The sequence below is a fragment of the Drosophila albomicans genome, chromosome 3 (genome assembly GCF_009650485.2).
Source record: "Drosophila albomicans strain 15112-1751.03 chromosome 3, ASM965048v2, whole genome shotgun sequence".
NCBI lineage: Eukaryota > Metazoa > Arthropoda > Insecta > Diptera > Drosophilidae > Drosophila > Drosophila albomicans.
The window spans coordinates 27,352,661-27,367,806 of record NC_047629.2 but is presented as its reverse complement, the minus strand read 5'-3'; the positions used below and the strand labels follow the sequence as shown (position 1 = coordinate 27,367,806).

The 15,146-nt window shown below is 38.0% G+C and overlaps 2 protein-coding genes across 2 annotated transcripts in view; one reads left to right on the top strand and one right to left on the bottom strand.

Moving 5' to 3' along the window:
- Positions 1–5,426, bottom strand: part of LOC117568755 (frizzled-2) — a 102,038-nt gene extending 96,612 nt beyond the window's left edge. The window contains exons 1-2 of the mRNA XM_052005858.1: positions 4,856–5,426; positions 2,143–2,426 (exon numbers count right to left, since the gene is read on the bottom strand). The gene's annotated coding sequence lies outside the window, so the exon portion shown is untranslated. The remainder of the gene's footprint in view (positions 1–2,142; positions 2,427–4,855) is intronic.
- Positions 5,427–13,360: 7,934 nt separating this feature from the next.
- Positions 13,361–14,013, top strand: LOC117568713 (microtubule-associated protein Jupiter-like). Its single transcript, XM_034249528.1, has 3 exons — positions 13,361–13,517; positions 13,573–13,704; positions 13,758–14,013. The coding sequence occupies exons 1-3, from the start codon at positions 13,511–13,513 to the stop codon at positions 13,862–13,864; spliced, it is 246 nt and encodes an 81-aa protein (XP_034105419.1). The 5' UTR covers positions 13,361–13,510; the 3' UTR covers positions 13,865–14,013.
- Positions 14,014–15,146: the final 1,133 nt, after the last annotated feature.

Genomic DNA, 15,146 nt, shown 5'->3' with positions numbered 1-15,146 from the left:
AGGGTTAGCAGATTCTTCGGAGAGCAACAAGAAAAATTGTTTAAAATTGCCAAGTCGAGATGAAAATGTTAAACACGTTTTGGCATTTCTTTCTTTTTTCCTTTTGTTGTCTGACGTGTGTGATTTGTCTAGGTAAAGAGCCAGAACATGCCACAAGAGCAACAACAACAACAGCAACAACAGCAACAGCGACATCAACAACGAAAGCAACAAGAAAACAAGGAAAAGTTTACCAACAAAAAAATGAAAAAGTTGAAGTTTTTGTGCTCTTGTGTAAATTGCGTATAAAATGAATATTTTTACAACTATTACAAATTTGAGTTCTATCGTTATACTTTTGTATATAAAAGGCTATACCGACTATTATCAATTTATATTTAATTTAATAGAAATAGAAAATAAAATGTGATAAGAATATTGAATATTTATTTGAAAGGAAAATAGAATATCATGGTTATTTCTATATTATTAAAAATAAAATTTGATTCTTCAAATTCTTTCTGGGAAATCAATATATTGAATATATTTTTAGATTCCATCGTGGGTAAAACCTTCTATGCTGAATATTGTCGATAGACCCGCAAGGTTACAGCCAGAGACTACAAACACTAGAGTCTAGCGTCTGCAACGTCTACGGCTTTTGCCTCTCTGCTTTCCGCCCGCAGGATTTTCCCTTTTTCCGACTACGACGACGACGACGACGCTGCAGTCGACACCACTTTGGGGGTGGTTAGATAAAATGTGGAAATTGTTGAAAACGTTGCGAGACTGCCACGGCAGAGCCTGCATCGTTATGTACGGGCCCGGGTCGACGGACTTGGAGCATTTTGGGGGTGGTTGGCTGGAAGGTGCGCCGCCGTCAATGGCGGCGGCTTTTGCTCCATGTGCTGTGACCATGTCCTTGCTACTCTACTCGCTACTCTCTACTGCCAGCCAGCCAGCCAACCCAAACAAACAGCCAAACAGGCAGGCAGGCAGGCATTTTCAAATTTTCCTTCTCTTCGTGTTTTGTGTTGTTATTCCTGGGGGGTTGGGGCGGGGGGGGGGGGGTCTAAGGATAACCGAGCAAAAATAATAACAACAACTGCAACAAGAGAGCAAGCACACTGGCAGCAACAATTTTGCCACTCATAAAAAAAGGAAATTTGAACTTGGCCTGATGTATGTCCGGGCCACGATGGACCCAAACTGCCAATGTCGGTCCGACCACTGCGGCAAGTGCCCAACTGGCGAAATGGAAATGCCAGACGACCAAGTCTCTCTGATGGCCAACGGCTGCTGCTGCTGCTGTTGCTGTTGCTGCTGGCTCAAGCCACATCAACTACAGTTTTGGATACGGAAATGGGGGCGAACAAAAAAGAAACGGAAAAAAAATAAAACAGGCTCAGGGAGAGGCACAGGAAGAGTAACGAATTTCACTCGAGAGTTTGGTGAAAGTTGCCCTTGAATGGTGTTTTGGATTACTTTCCCCGCCCCTCCATCACAGATTTCCCGCTCTACAGCGGCCCCTGCTTTGAAGTATATTTTCTCTCTTTCAGCTACCCAATTGAGTTCGAGTTCAGTTTTTAAAAACAAATTGAAGTCGATAAACATGAACTAGCATTCTCTCTTACACACATACAAGAAGCTAGAAAAACTGCAAATATCATCAATTTTAGAAATGCTTGTCAGCCTGCGGATATTCTATTGCAGACTAGTTTTAATTAATGCAATAAGCTTTACGAGATAAACGTTTTTAAGCGACTTTATTATGGCTTAGCCATAAAGAATTTTATAGGAATTATGTTTCGATTAAAAAAATAATTTGTAAAGAATTTCAAGATTTTGTTTTGTTATTTATAGAAATATTCAACAAAAACGAGCTTAATAACACATATTCGAATTTCAATGAGATTCTTCATATACAATAAAAGATAATACAATACTTATTCAGCTCAAACACAAAAGTATTTATAGGAGATTATAAATAAATTCATTTCTTTATAATAGCAAAAAATAAGCTTAAATATCATAAATACCTATATGAAAAGTAATATGTAATAAGTCGTAAGGATTTTAAGGAACTATTTTAAGAATTTCAATAAGGCCTTAAATTATATGTATTTCTAATATATAAAGGATGTGTTCCATATATAAACTTACCCGATTAAAGTGTTGAGAAGCAGAATCCTTAGAAATATGATTCGTATGTTGGATTGTTTTAGTTATTGCACTTAGGTTAAGTTAACAGATTTATCTGTATGTCGTATACGATTTGCATTAGCACGGCACGGAACGGAACGGTTGCATTTGCTTATAATATTATCAAGTAACTAAGTGTTAAGCATTGAATTTGCAAGTTTAAGTTGAACGATTCGCGATTATTTATCGGATACAACTTGTGTGTATTTCACTTCATTGTTGCCTTGTTTGGGGTGGGGGGAAACCTGTGGAAATATCGATTAGTAATTGGAGAGCAATAAAATCGAAAGAGAAAACAAAACAAAGGCCGGTTACGAAAAGGCCCAAAGAAATGAGAGACGCACGTGGCAACAGAACACACACACACAGAAATAGAGAGTCAGATAGAGATACAAACAACACACGCAAACAAACGGAGACCATGAGCAAACAACAAACAGAGAACTCAGAATGGCAGCCAGGTGCGAGGTAGCCAAGGGGAGGAGGCAACTGCCATTGGCCGCCCGGCAGGCTAAACAACTAAATCAAATCGCAGCCAAGTGGCGGACCCAGCTGGCAAAGCTCTGCCACACTCGCATCTCCTTCTTTTCTTCTTCCCCTCTCTCCCTTTCTCTGGCCATCGAGTTCCTTTTTATGGTGCACAATTCCAGCCTCTGCCCGGTTGGCTGCCTCTCAATGGGCTCTGGGGCAAATATTTTAAATGCGCAGATTTTTGGCATGTTTTAGTGGCAGTTCACGTTTTGAATTGTTGCCATCGCGTTAGTCTGCATGGGGCATGTGGCATAGACGGGGTTGGGGAACAAATGCAACTCGTTTCACTGACAATTTAATACAAAAAATGCCAAATATTTCAAAGGCGCACAACACAAACAACAAACAACAAACAGCGAACAGCAACAAAACACAACACAACAAATAAAAAGTTTGTCATGCTTTTTTTAAAGTGTTTATCAAACCCTTTAAAAAGCAAAAGAAACACGGTAAATGATAAAAAATAAAAACGGAAAAGGAAAAGTTCCAGCAAACTAATCGTCGCTATATCTCAAACTGTGGGGAATACGAAAATGTTGGAAAAAATTTATTTCAACAAGGGAATAAAATATATTTGCAATGGAAACATTTTATTTGAGCCGCATAAATTATTCGCAATTTTTTGGTAGAAAATTAAATGAAAAGAATTTTATGTGAAAAAACTAAATAAATTGTAAATTAATTCCGAATTTATATATAAAATTGCATTTTTGCAATAGTTACTAATGAAATTGTTAGAGACTAACAAAAAGAATCGCAGGAAAAGATACTTATGTATATTTTAATTGAAAATTATATTTTTGTCTGCTGACCAATTTCTCTATTGATTCAATTCAGAAGAACAAACTAGTAATAATGATTGCTTGGCTATAAAATAATATAAAGAATAGCCTGAATTGAGTAATTTTCCTATCAATTCAATTCCGAACAACAAATGATAAAACAAGATTTATCAGAATTATGAAGAACTGCAGCTTGTTCAAAGTTGTATTTAACTAAGTTGTATGATTCATCTGCATCCGCATTTCTATATCGACTCAACTCTAAAGAACAAACTGTATAATAATAAGTGTTTTCTATATGTTAGACTAAATTATGAAGAAATGCGTCTAGTCGAAAGTTGTATTTAAAATAAGTTCACAAATTGAGTTAAGGCAAACTCATCAGGCGGAAATAAAATAAACAGGGACAAAATGCATGTGCAATTTCTATACATTTGAGAAATTGTTGCTGGTTAAAGCTTGAATTCCCGTTAGACCAGGATTCGCTTTGCTGCTGCTGCTGCTGCTGCTTCCTTCTCTCTTCCTCTACATCTACTTTCGCCATTGCCATTGCTGCCTTTGCTGCATGCGTGTTTCTGTTTCTGTTGCTGCCTTGCCAGACTAACTCAATTAAAGCACCAGACAGAAGTTGAGTGCCGAGTGTGTTTGGTGACTGCTGACTACTTGCCAACATGCGAGAGCGAAAGGGAGAGGTGGAGTGTAAATACTAGAGTCTGGTAACCCTTTAGCATAAGCAGAGCGTGGCTCATAGAAAATGAAATAATATAAACAGCATGTCTACATTTAATAATTTGCAGAATTAAAACTTTTGCCGGCAAGTTTAAATTCAGTGTCGTCTCTGTAGTTAAAGCAAAGCAAAATAAAAGCTAAACAACAACAAAAAGGATCGAGATACTAGCTGCAAACACAAAGCATGTCTGGCGTTGTTGTTTTTGTTGGCGTAAACTCGTCTCGTAAAATAAAAAACAAAAAAGCTTGACGCTGTCGTCTGAGCTGACGACAGAGACGTCGACGTTCGACGTTGGCGCTCGCTCTCTTTGTGTGTTGTTTGTGTTTGCTGCTGCTGTTGTTGTTGTTGTTGTTTTTGCTTCGTCTTTCGCTGTTGTCGTTGTTGTGAGTGCAATTGTGTGTTGTTTTTTATTCTCTCTTTTTTTGTTTTGCCTTTTTCGCATTTCCCGTCAATGATTTTTCCTTCACTTTCAACAAACAGCTGCGCTCACAAGCGAACAAACTTTTTGCTATTTAGATACACACACATACACAGAGACAGCCACACACATTCACATAGGCACGCACACGCATGCACACAAACACGCACACGCACACTAGAAACTGTTGGGTGAGAAGCTTTTGTCGTTTACCGTTTTACCGCTTGCTTGTTTTGTTTTTTATTGATTTCTTTTTGCGTTGCGCGTTCGCCGTTGTTCGGTTTGCAAATGCCGCCAAAATTGCAATCAAATGCAGTTTTTATCAGTTTTTCGCTCGTCGTGCAATGGGCAAGGAAACTGTTAAACTCCCACACGCGACGTTGACGCGGACTGCGCTGCCGCCAACTTCTGCTTCGGCTTCTGTTGTTATTGCTATTGCTATTGCTTTGGCTGTCTGTTAATTAAACGCGCGACTCTTTTTGCTGTTGTTGTTATTGTTATTAACGCGCCGCACGCTTTGTTATCAGCATTCGCCGCCGCTGCCGCTGCTGTCGCGTTTCGCATTCGTGCATTCTTTTACTCTATTCCACCTCAGCTCCCGACGACGTCGACCGCGCTGCTTTTCACGCTGCTTTTGCTGCTGCTGTTTTGCCGCTTGCCGATTTGCCGATAGTCGCTTTGAATTTTTGCCGCGTTGCGTAGTTTTTCCGGTGATTTCCACTTGCTAACTGACATTTCTGGCGACTTTTCCAAGCGCGGCCCCAGCGTCAGTTCTCCGCCACCTTCTACGTTTTGTTTGTGCAAATTGAGCGCGATACCGAAAGAGCGAGAGAGCGCTTGAGAGCGCAAAACAGCTGTTACTGCGCCGATGCCAAATGAAACGAGTGCGAATTGGAGCTGCCGGTGCTGCCAACTTGTTTGCAGCTTGAGCGTTAGATTTAAATTTGCACTAGTTGCAAAAGTAAATAATATACTAAAAATAAATAAATATACATGTTATTAAGCAAATGTTGTGAAATATTATTAAGTGGGTAGTTAGTGGGGCATTTCACACAACTCAACTTGTCAATTGGAATACGGAATATGAAACAGCCAATGCGCATGTCGCGGTATAAGCTGAGTTTGTAAGAGAGCCAGAGAGAGAAAGAGAGTGAGCAAGCAAAAGCTACACAGTCCAAGTACACAAAAACAAAGCGCCCCCTGCTCCTCTTTGCACAACACAAGCACAAGGGTTGGCAGCACAGTGCCAAAGTAAGTATATTGTCAATGGCAGACCCCTCGCCCTCATACTCCTCAACACCTACCCCCACAAAGACCTGCTGCCGGCCGGCTCACTTGTGGTCAGCCAGTTGGGCTACCTGAAGGGTCAAATGTTGTTGTTGACAAATGCCACCGACGACGTTGGCTTGCTTCTGTTGCTGCTGCTGCTGGTTTATTAGAATCTGAGAAACTCTCTTGCTTGCGAGTCATTTGAGCAATGCATCAAAAGAAAATAGTAGATAAAGCATCCTTATATCACCTTATATCACCAGGGTAATATGAGCAGCAATTTCAATTGCTCAACTGCTGAAAACGATGCTAATGGGATTTTATTTTTGCTAGTCCTGCTCGCTAGTTTATTCTTAATGGCTTCATCAATCGTCGTTGGCTAAATATTGTTTCAACAATTAATTTCATTCATGCATTCGTCGAAATTGTTGAACACCTGCGGTGCATGGAAATTTGTTTGCATTGCAATTAGAAAATGTTTTGTAGCACAAAAAATGAAAACAAAATGCGGGCAAAGTCGAGTCGAGTGGGTTTCGAGGAATTCGAAATTTGGAATTTAGTTCTACCACACGCTATTTTATGGCCAAAAGCATGTTTTGTTTACCGACCTATTGCGACTATGCGCCAAAAATTATGGTCTGCGTGTTGGGCAATTAGTTAAAAAGCCAGCAAGACACTCTGCAGCAGGCGGGCAGCGGGCAGCGGGGGAAATCCAGTGAGACTCAACGGGGGCGACGCCACTCAATTTGCCATTTTTATGAGGCGCTTGAAGTGAAATTGAAAACAGCGCTGCAAGTTATTTTGTTATTATTCGAGGGGAATTGAGTTATCCAAGTGGGTTGTTTCTTGCACTTAATCATTGCTGCGATCTGCTCAGATCTTGTTTATTTAGCATTTTTACACACGCCACAAATCTGTCCACAAACTTGAGATGATGTTGCCCCCATCCAAAACAGGCGTCAGCCCATTTGTTTTTATGTGCAGTACACTCGTTTGTGTATTTCGAGATGGAGGCAACTTGAGTGAAGACCTCTTAAGTGTATAAGCGAATATTTGTTAATCGTAATGATTTGTGCAAATGCCATTTGACATTTCCTTCTCATTGTGGATTTCTGTGGGCGAGAAGCCCTTGACTCTGATTTGATGAACCCAAATTTGTCGCCTCGGCGGCCCAAGGAAGTGCTTCATTGTCCAAATGAATACTGATGGGTTTGCCACGAAATCAAACCAATCCCAGACTCGATTTCTACAAAAACTGACAGCTGACAACAAACTGGCAAGTGAGCCATCAGCGATATTTTAATTAAACCATTGCATCAACAAAACGTCGAGTTATTTAATTAAAATTACAAAAATTATAAACAATAAACAATACGCGTAACATCACAATACCACGCCTCGCTGTTTACATTTGGGCTTGGACATGTTCGTATTATTCTCGCATTCGAATCTGAATGCTACGGAAATCCGAGTAATATGACAATTGTGAGCACTTTTTTTTCATAGACTGCACTCAAGCAAAGAGTAAAAATAGGCTACATTAACTAATAGATTACAGTTGTATAATTAATTTAGCAAAATTTACAACTGATTTTTACTAAATTATTAATGAATGAATTTTTTAACCTATGTATATAAAAGTGAGTAGAGATTGCATTATGTTTTAATATTTTATGAAAAAGTTAAACAAAAACAAATTTAAATATAAAATAAGTAAGTAAGAAAGAAAAGTTTATATGATAATTTTTGTAAATTTATCAAATGTAAAGTACGATTAGTTAGATATAATGTCTAATTAAGTTAAAAATAAATAATATGCATAATTAGTTAGCTATAATAATGAGTAAACGAAGTTCAGAGATCACTCTGATAATTCTCTATTAGTTTTAATATTTTAAGGAAATAGTTTAAATAGTTATAAAATACTATTTGCAATGGATTAATATAAAAATAATTCCTTCTAATAATAATAATAATATTTTGTAGATTGTTTTTATAACTATAAGCTTATTTATTGCACAAACTTACATGTGTATTTTCATACATTTACATTTTTTATTTAATAAACTTACATTTGTTTCCAACAATTATTTTTAAAAGCTAACTTGGCAGTGTGTTAAAAATGCGCATATTTTGGCTAATTTGTATAATTTTCATGTGCTTTTTTCCCATGCGACTTTTAACAATTTCCACTGATTAATTAATAACAATAAAAATGACAGGCCGAAAAAAACGTTAATGATTAAACACAGCGGCTGGCAGAAAGAGTGCAACAGAGCAACAACTACAACTACAACACTGTGCATGGTAGTTACAAATTGTTGTTGCTTTTGATTTATAGTGGGGAAATGTGAAACGAAAAAAGTGTAGCATACTTTTGGGCTGGCAGCAAAATAAAAAGCTACGCAGCGACGCAATAAATCAGAAAATGGCCAAATGTGGGCGACGCAATGGAAATGGGCGCGGTTGGCTTGCATTCATGTTGCGGATGTTGTTGCTATTGCTGCTGATCTTATTGTTGTTGCCATCGCAGCTTTTGAACAATTTGATTTTATTGCATGGCAAAATTCAATGAAGCGACCAACGACAAGACGACAAAATGACGAAGCGACAACGGCAAATGGCTGACAGCAGGCGCGGAAATTTGCATACAGCAACATACGCCACACACATAGCGAACGAGAGGGAGATAGAGAAAGAAAGAGAGAGCAACACAGAGACAACATGTTAATGCAAATAAATTGCCTGCTGACTTTATTTAAATTTCCCATAAGACACACATGGGAAGAGGCGGGCTTGGAAAAGTTGCTCGCTCAACGCTTGCTGCTGCTCTCCACCTTCTAAGCAGCCAACGATGCGGCAAAGTGTTAGGCACCGGGACACCAAAAGATACAACGAGAACTGCTGGGAGATGCTACTCTGAAAGGGGGGAAGGAGAGTGAGAGATGGCACAGAACAGAACCACAAGGAGCTGCTGGAACATGTGTTGCCTGTGGGCAAGGCTGGCGGCAGCTTTTTGTAATTTTAATTTTGATTTTAATTTGTGTTGAAATATTTACATAATCACTGACTGACAACAGCCTGCAACAGGACTCAAACTTCAACAGGGGAGAGCAGCGAGCAGCAGCAACAGTTCTAGAGTCAGGAGTCAGGAGTCGGCTGTTTAGCAGCTGCTGCTGCTTCTGCTTCTGCTCCCGAAATTTATTAAACTTTAATGAAAATTTATAAGACCTGCATAAATGATTTAATAAGCCCACTCAGACACATGTGTGTTGTTGTTATCATTGCGGCATGCATGTCATTAATGTCACATTAGCATTAAGCATTTAAATTCGCCTAAATTGCGAGCGAAAAGCCGCTGTCAACACGAAAATCTGCCCATTTTCTATTGCACGTTGAAAATTGTCATGCTGCTGATTTTGAACATGGATTAAAATGCGTCTAGTCGAGCATATACTACATAGTATATTTGGTATATAACTGTACAGTAACTGCTGCTGCAGCTTTTGACACACACGAATTGGAGAGCGTGTCCTTCAGTTTCTTGGCCAAAAGCCACACTAATTAGAAGAGCTGACATTGCGGCAGCTCTCAACTTTTTTCCTATTTTAATTGCGAAAATCTGGCAAAAATATAGACATGCAAAAAAAAAAAAAAACGCAGTGTATACAATATTTTTTTTTTAATTAGAGCTGCGATTTGAGGCCTTGCAATTAACTTTGGCAGCAGGCGCAAGAGAAACATACACACAAAAAAAAAAAGAAAAAGGAGATGAGATGAGGAACCTCCAGCGGTTGGTTAGGGACTTGGAAGTTGGCTAGGAGCCGCAATCGCTTTCACTTGGCAAAAGATCAAAGGGATGCAGTCGGCGAACATATGCAAACAATGGCGCTTCATAGAGCTCCAAACTGCAAGATTCAAGTTCCCAGTTCCCAGTTGAGGCGAGCGCTTAAAATGCAAATGCAACAACAACAGCAACAACAATAACAAATGGCATCAAACGCTCAACAACTCGGCTCAACTTCAGATTCAGCTGAAGGCATCTGCCGCAAAAGGCAAAAATCTAAAGAGCGAGAGCGATAGAGAGAGAGAGAGAGAGAGAGAACGAGAGGAAGAAGTGGGAGTGAGGAAGAGTAAGTGAATGAAAAATATTTATGAATGGAATGTAACTACCGTTGCCATTGCTGCCGTCGTTGCTGTTGCCACAGATAAAAGCCCAGTGGAAACCCATAAATACAGGTAGTCGCATTCTGAATGGCTGGGTAAACGATGCCAAGTGAAGTTGGAGCAGGAGCTGGAGCTGGAGTTGGAGCTGGAGTTGCTGGTGTGGGTCCTAAGTGAATTGCCGCTTTCCACAGGACCACAGCAACATGACAATGCCAAACTCAACTCGACTTGGCAGAGAGAGAGAGGAAGAGAGAGAGATGAAAGTCTATTGCATTGTTTAGTTGCTAGATCCTGGGAAAAAGCCTTTGATTTATGACATGTGCGTTTTAATTTTGATTGTTTTTGGTATTCGAGGAGCACTGCACTTTAGAGCCGGGGAGAGTGCTGAGAGCTATGTTGCAACTCGACTACAGTTGCAGCATTAATTGGCTTGCAATCAACGAAAAGCTGCTCGGATAACAGAAAGATAACTCTTAACTATAGTTGGCAACAGAGTCGTTAAAACTTAACTAATGCTTGAGTCCGTTTGTTTGCCTACAATCAAGTTTCCATGTTGGGTTTAGAAGCTATCGTGATACAGTTATTGGTATGAAAGTGATTGCCTCATATATTATTACAAAATATCAGATAGCTATAGCTTCTAATAATTGTCGTTATAAATTTGAACATTCAAATTTTCGATATGCATTTATTTTTATTATTTTACTTATTTTTACTTTATTTCACATATTATTTTGCATATTGATTTTAAAGATCTAACTTGATTTGGTACATAATAATCGTAACCATTAAAAAAGATATCAAATTCAAATAATCATTTTTACTTTGACTAACTTTGCTATGGCAATATTTTAAATATAGTACTGTATTAATTTATTCAAAATAGCCTTTGGTATATTTTAGTAGTTTTTTGGTATATTAATTTGGTATATTTTAAAATTAATACCACACTATGTCGCTTTTATTGCCCATTTTGATTGCAGGAATCTATCTATTGTTTAAAATTTATTTAATAACATTTGATAACATAAAAGTAAAAGTACCCACACAAATTAATATTATATATACATTAGAATCCGGTTATAGCGACTTTCAAGGGACCGTCGTTATATCCGGAACACCTACAAACCAAAAAATTGAAAAATAAAATTTTGTTTATTTTATGGTTGCCATTGGTTTTGAAAATGCAACTAACTAATATTTTAATCAATTTAATTTGTATGGGGACCCACCAAGTCATCGAATTTTCGTCTCAAAAACCGGACGGACGCTATAAGCGGCGTCGTTATAACCGGATTTTACTGTAGTTAAAAATAATTTGTTTTATGCTTATTTACTACATATTAAATATATATAAATATATTTAATTTTGATATAATATTTCAATTTTATAAATTTGTGTAAAGCTTTTTAAACAAATTTCATCTCTATTGCTTTATGCGAGTTAAGCAAGTTATTTATATAAATTCGGAGATAAATCATAGAATTCTAGCTGAAAAATAGCTAAAAGTGACACTAAAAAGGTCAACTTTGGCAGAACTGTAAACAAAAATTGTTCCACAAATCGCATGTTAATTTTTGTGAAAAATGCATGTAGCATGTAAGAACGTTGCAGCAGCTGCTACTACTGTAGGTGCAACTTGCAACCTCCTCACACACACACACAAGTACAGCACACACTGTCAAAGACAAGTGGCGCATATACGCACCTTGCAGCAAGCGCCACAGATTGTGGCGAAAATGCATTTTTTACAAGACAAAACGAGAGCCGGGAGCAGCGAGATATGAGCTTGGAAAGCGAGGCAAAGGCGAAAGGCAACGAGTGATGCAATCTCAAGTGGTTATCTCTGTTGCACATGAAAGGAGAAGAGGAACCAAGTGGAACTCTCTCCCTCTCTCTCTCTCTCTCACTCTGTGTGTGTTTGTTGGTCCTGTAGCGAGTCCTGGACGATGCGCTGGCAAAGTCAACATCAAAGTTCACGCCGACAAAGCGTTGCGAGTAAATGTTTAATGAGCGAAGTGGGTGGCAAAAGAGTTTTGGGGGACGTGTGGGGCATGTAGTTTGCCAAAGCAGCCAGGCAATGGGTCCAGAACAGCAGAAGGATCAAAAGTAGAAGGAGCAGGACTCCGCCAAGCTGCTGTGCAAGCCAATTAAAACAAAAGCCAAAAAACAAATGCACTTGACGCGCTCGGGGAGAAGCTACTGGAAAGTGGAACTAGGGTGAGTTAGGATGCAGCTCAAGCTGGGAACTGAAGCTGGCCATCTGAAGCCGAGGCCGGAGCACGTTTGACAGTGTCAAAGGCGAGCCTACCAAAGCTGCCTACCACGTGAAGTGTTTGGCAACGCTCCAGGAGCTGGGGGAGCTGCGACTGTGGACTGTGCTCGGAGCACGCACTTCAAGCAACAGTTCTTCTTTGAAGTCAAAAGGATTTCTAATGCCAAAGGGGAATGAGAATTGCAGTAAATTAGCTACTCTTGATGGGATCGGCAAACCGAGAGGAAGTGCAACTGTGCAGCATGAGAGTTAACTCAAAAAAAAAAAAAAAAAAAAAAAAACAAACAACAACAGCTGCTTATCGCTGTGGGCCACATTGTGTGGCAGCTAATCAACTAGAGCAGAGATTGCGTATACGTCATGTTGTCGCTTTGATATGGTAATAACAATAGACAAAGCTAAATGATGGTAATGGCAATCCAAAGGTAATTTGAGCAGATTAATATGGTTGGTATTTGACAAAAATACTCAGGCTGAATGATGAATACGATTATTCATAGATGATTTTATATTATTGTCTATGATGACAATTATTTAACAGATTTTTAAGAAACAAGCTGCATTTGGGTGTGCTCGAATGTGAGTAAAACAGTGCAGTATTAATTCAATATGCCACAAAAATAACAAAAATATATCAAAGCCTATATTTGGTATATTGATATATTACAACATTCAAAATCAGCCACAGCAACTAAGTCCCATAATACAAGTATTTCTTTAATAACTTCAATAATTTGATCTGAGCGAACTCAAATTTTCAGGAGTTATAAAAAATATAGTTATTTTTTTAAGTACCAAAAATTCAAATTTTTCCTTAATATATTTCTAAAATTTCTTAACTACCCTACCATATTGTAATAAAACTTTCTTCTGTACAATTTTATAAATATGTTGCCTTATCATCAACTCATTCAACTCATCTGCGACTTTCTTGACACTTTTCCTAAACAACTTTCAAATTGGAAATTAGTCGCCGCTGCAAAGTAACTCAATCAACCCTCAGACTTAAGGGAAATCAAATCACAATTTTCATCTAGTCCGAGTTTTATATTCGACCAATATCTAGGCTCATTTTAATTGTCACAAAATTCAATAAAGAAATATTTTAACAATATTTTAACATTCTGTTTTTATTTCAACGAACTAAGCGAAGAAAATGAGCCGTGAGTATTATTATTGCTCGAATTTTGAAGCTTTAAAATTCGTTTATTTTTCTAGAATCAAATCCTAACACATTGTATGTAGAGAAGGAATCGGACAATATTATGTATTCACGCAATCCGATAACTGGAACTGGGCTCAATGGCGATGGTGTCGGTGGGCTGAAGCCCAAGATACCAAAGACTAGAGGTGAATATTTAACAAATAATAATTTTGAAATTATAATTGATGCCGATTTTCAGTGGGCAATCCAGTGACGGGGGAAGGCTATAGACCAGGACACACTGACGTTGAAGATTTGCGCAAGGTTCATCGGCGTCAAGCAACGTTCACAGAGAACCGTCCGTAGAGAGTTATTGGATTTAGCACTATCCATTATTTTTTGCTAATTCGTAGACTAGACTTTTCCAACACGTGTTAAAATTATTAGTTTGCATTTAAAGTAATTGATAGTTACACATGTTGCTGCCGCTCATTAAAGTTATGAGCCTAAGCAAATTGGTTTTCTTACTTTAAAGGATAAATTCCAAATAGCCATTCTTATTTTACCCCTGAAAAAGAAAATCCCAATGTATTACATTAGGGGACAACTAAACATTTCTATAAACAAATATACAAAAAAAGTGGTGCTGTTCTTAATTTATCAATATATATATATATATATATAAATATAGGTAACATAATATATAAATAATTGGAAAATCTAAAAATAAATCAATTTGATGTGCTAAAAATGCTTATAATCATTTGAAGACCCTGTTTATACCCAATACCCATAGGGTAGAAGGGTATTATAACTTTGTGCCGGCAGGAAATGTATGTAACAGGTAGAAGGAGGCATCTCCGACCCTATAAAGTATATATATTCTTGATCAGCGTCAACAGCCGAGACGATCTAGCCATGTCCGTCTGTCCGTATGAAACACTGGATCTCAGAGACTATAAGAGATAGAGCATTTGTTATGTTTGCACGCAAATGAAGTTTGTTTCAAATTTTTGCCACGCCCACTTCCACCTCCGCCAGTAAAAAAAATCGAATAACATGCCTAATTTTAAAGCTAGAGTTGCGAATTTTGGTATATACAATAATTACTATAGTAGTTATGATTCCGGATAAAAATTGTCGAAGTTATTGAAGAAATACTTTTGTATGGGCAAAAACGCCTACTTACTAGGGGTCTGAGTTGCTTTGGCCGACAATCTGGTATTGTGCCGTCTATGGTATATTTTGAATGGTGTACTATATCGATATTCCAAACATACCATTTGGTATATTTTTAGTATTTTTAAGTATTTTCGGTATATTTTGAAAATGATACCGCAATATTTTGCCTTCATTAAAAATGGGTAGCGGGTATCTTACAGTCGAGCACACTCGACTGTAACTTTCTTACTTGTTTCTGTATGGGGTTATTAATAATTTAATAAGAATTGTGTTATAAAGTTCTTCGTTCTAACCATTTATATATTTCTAATCAATTTTTAAAAAATCTTTCCAGCAGCTTTTAAAAAAAAGATAACAAATTTAAGGAACTGGTGTAACGAAATAAAAGAGCTTCTGATTGCGGGGCGTTTTTTCGAGAGCTGTTCCGCTCTAATTCCAGTTTATACTTTACAATCTCTTTGCAAGT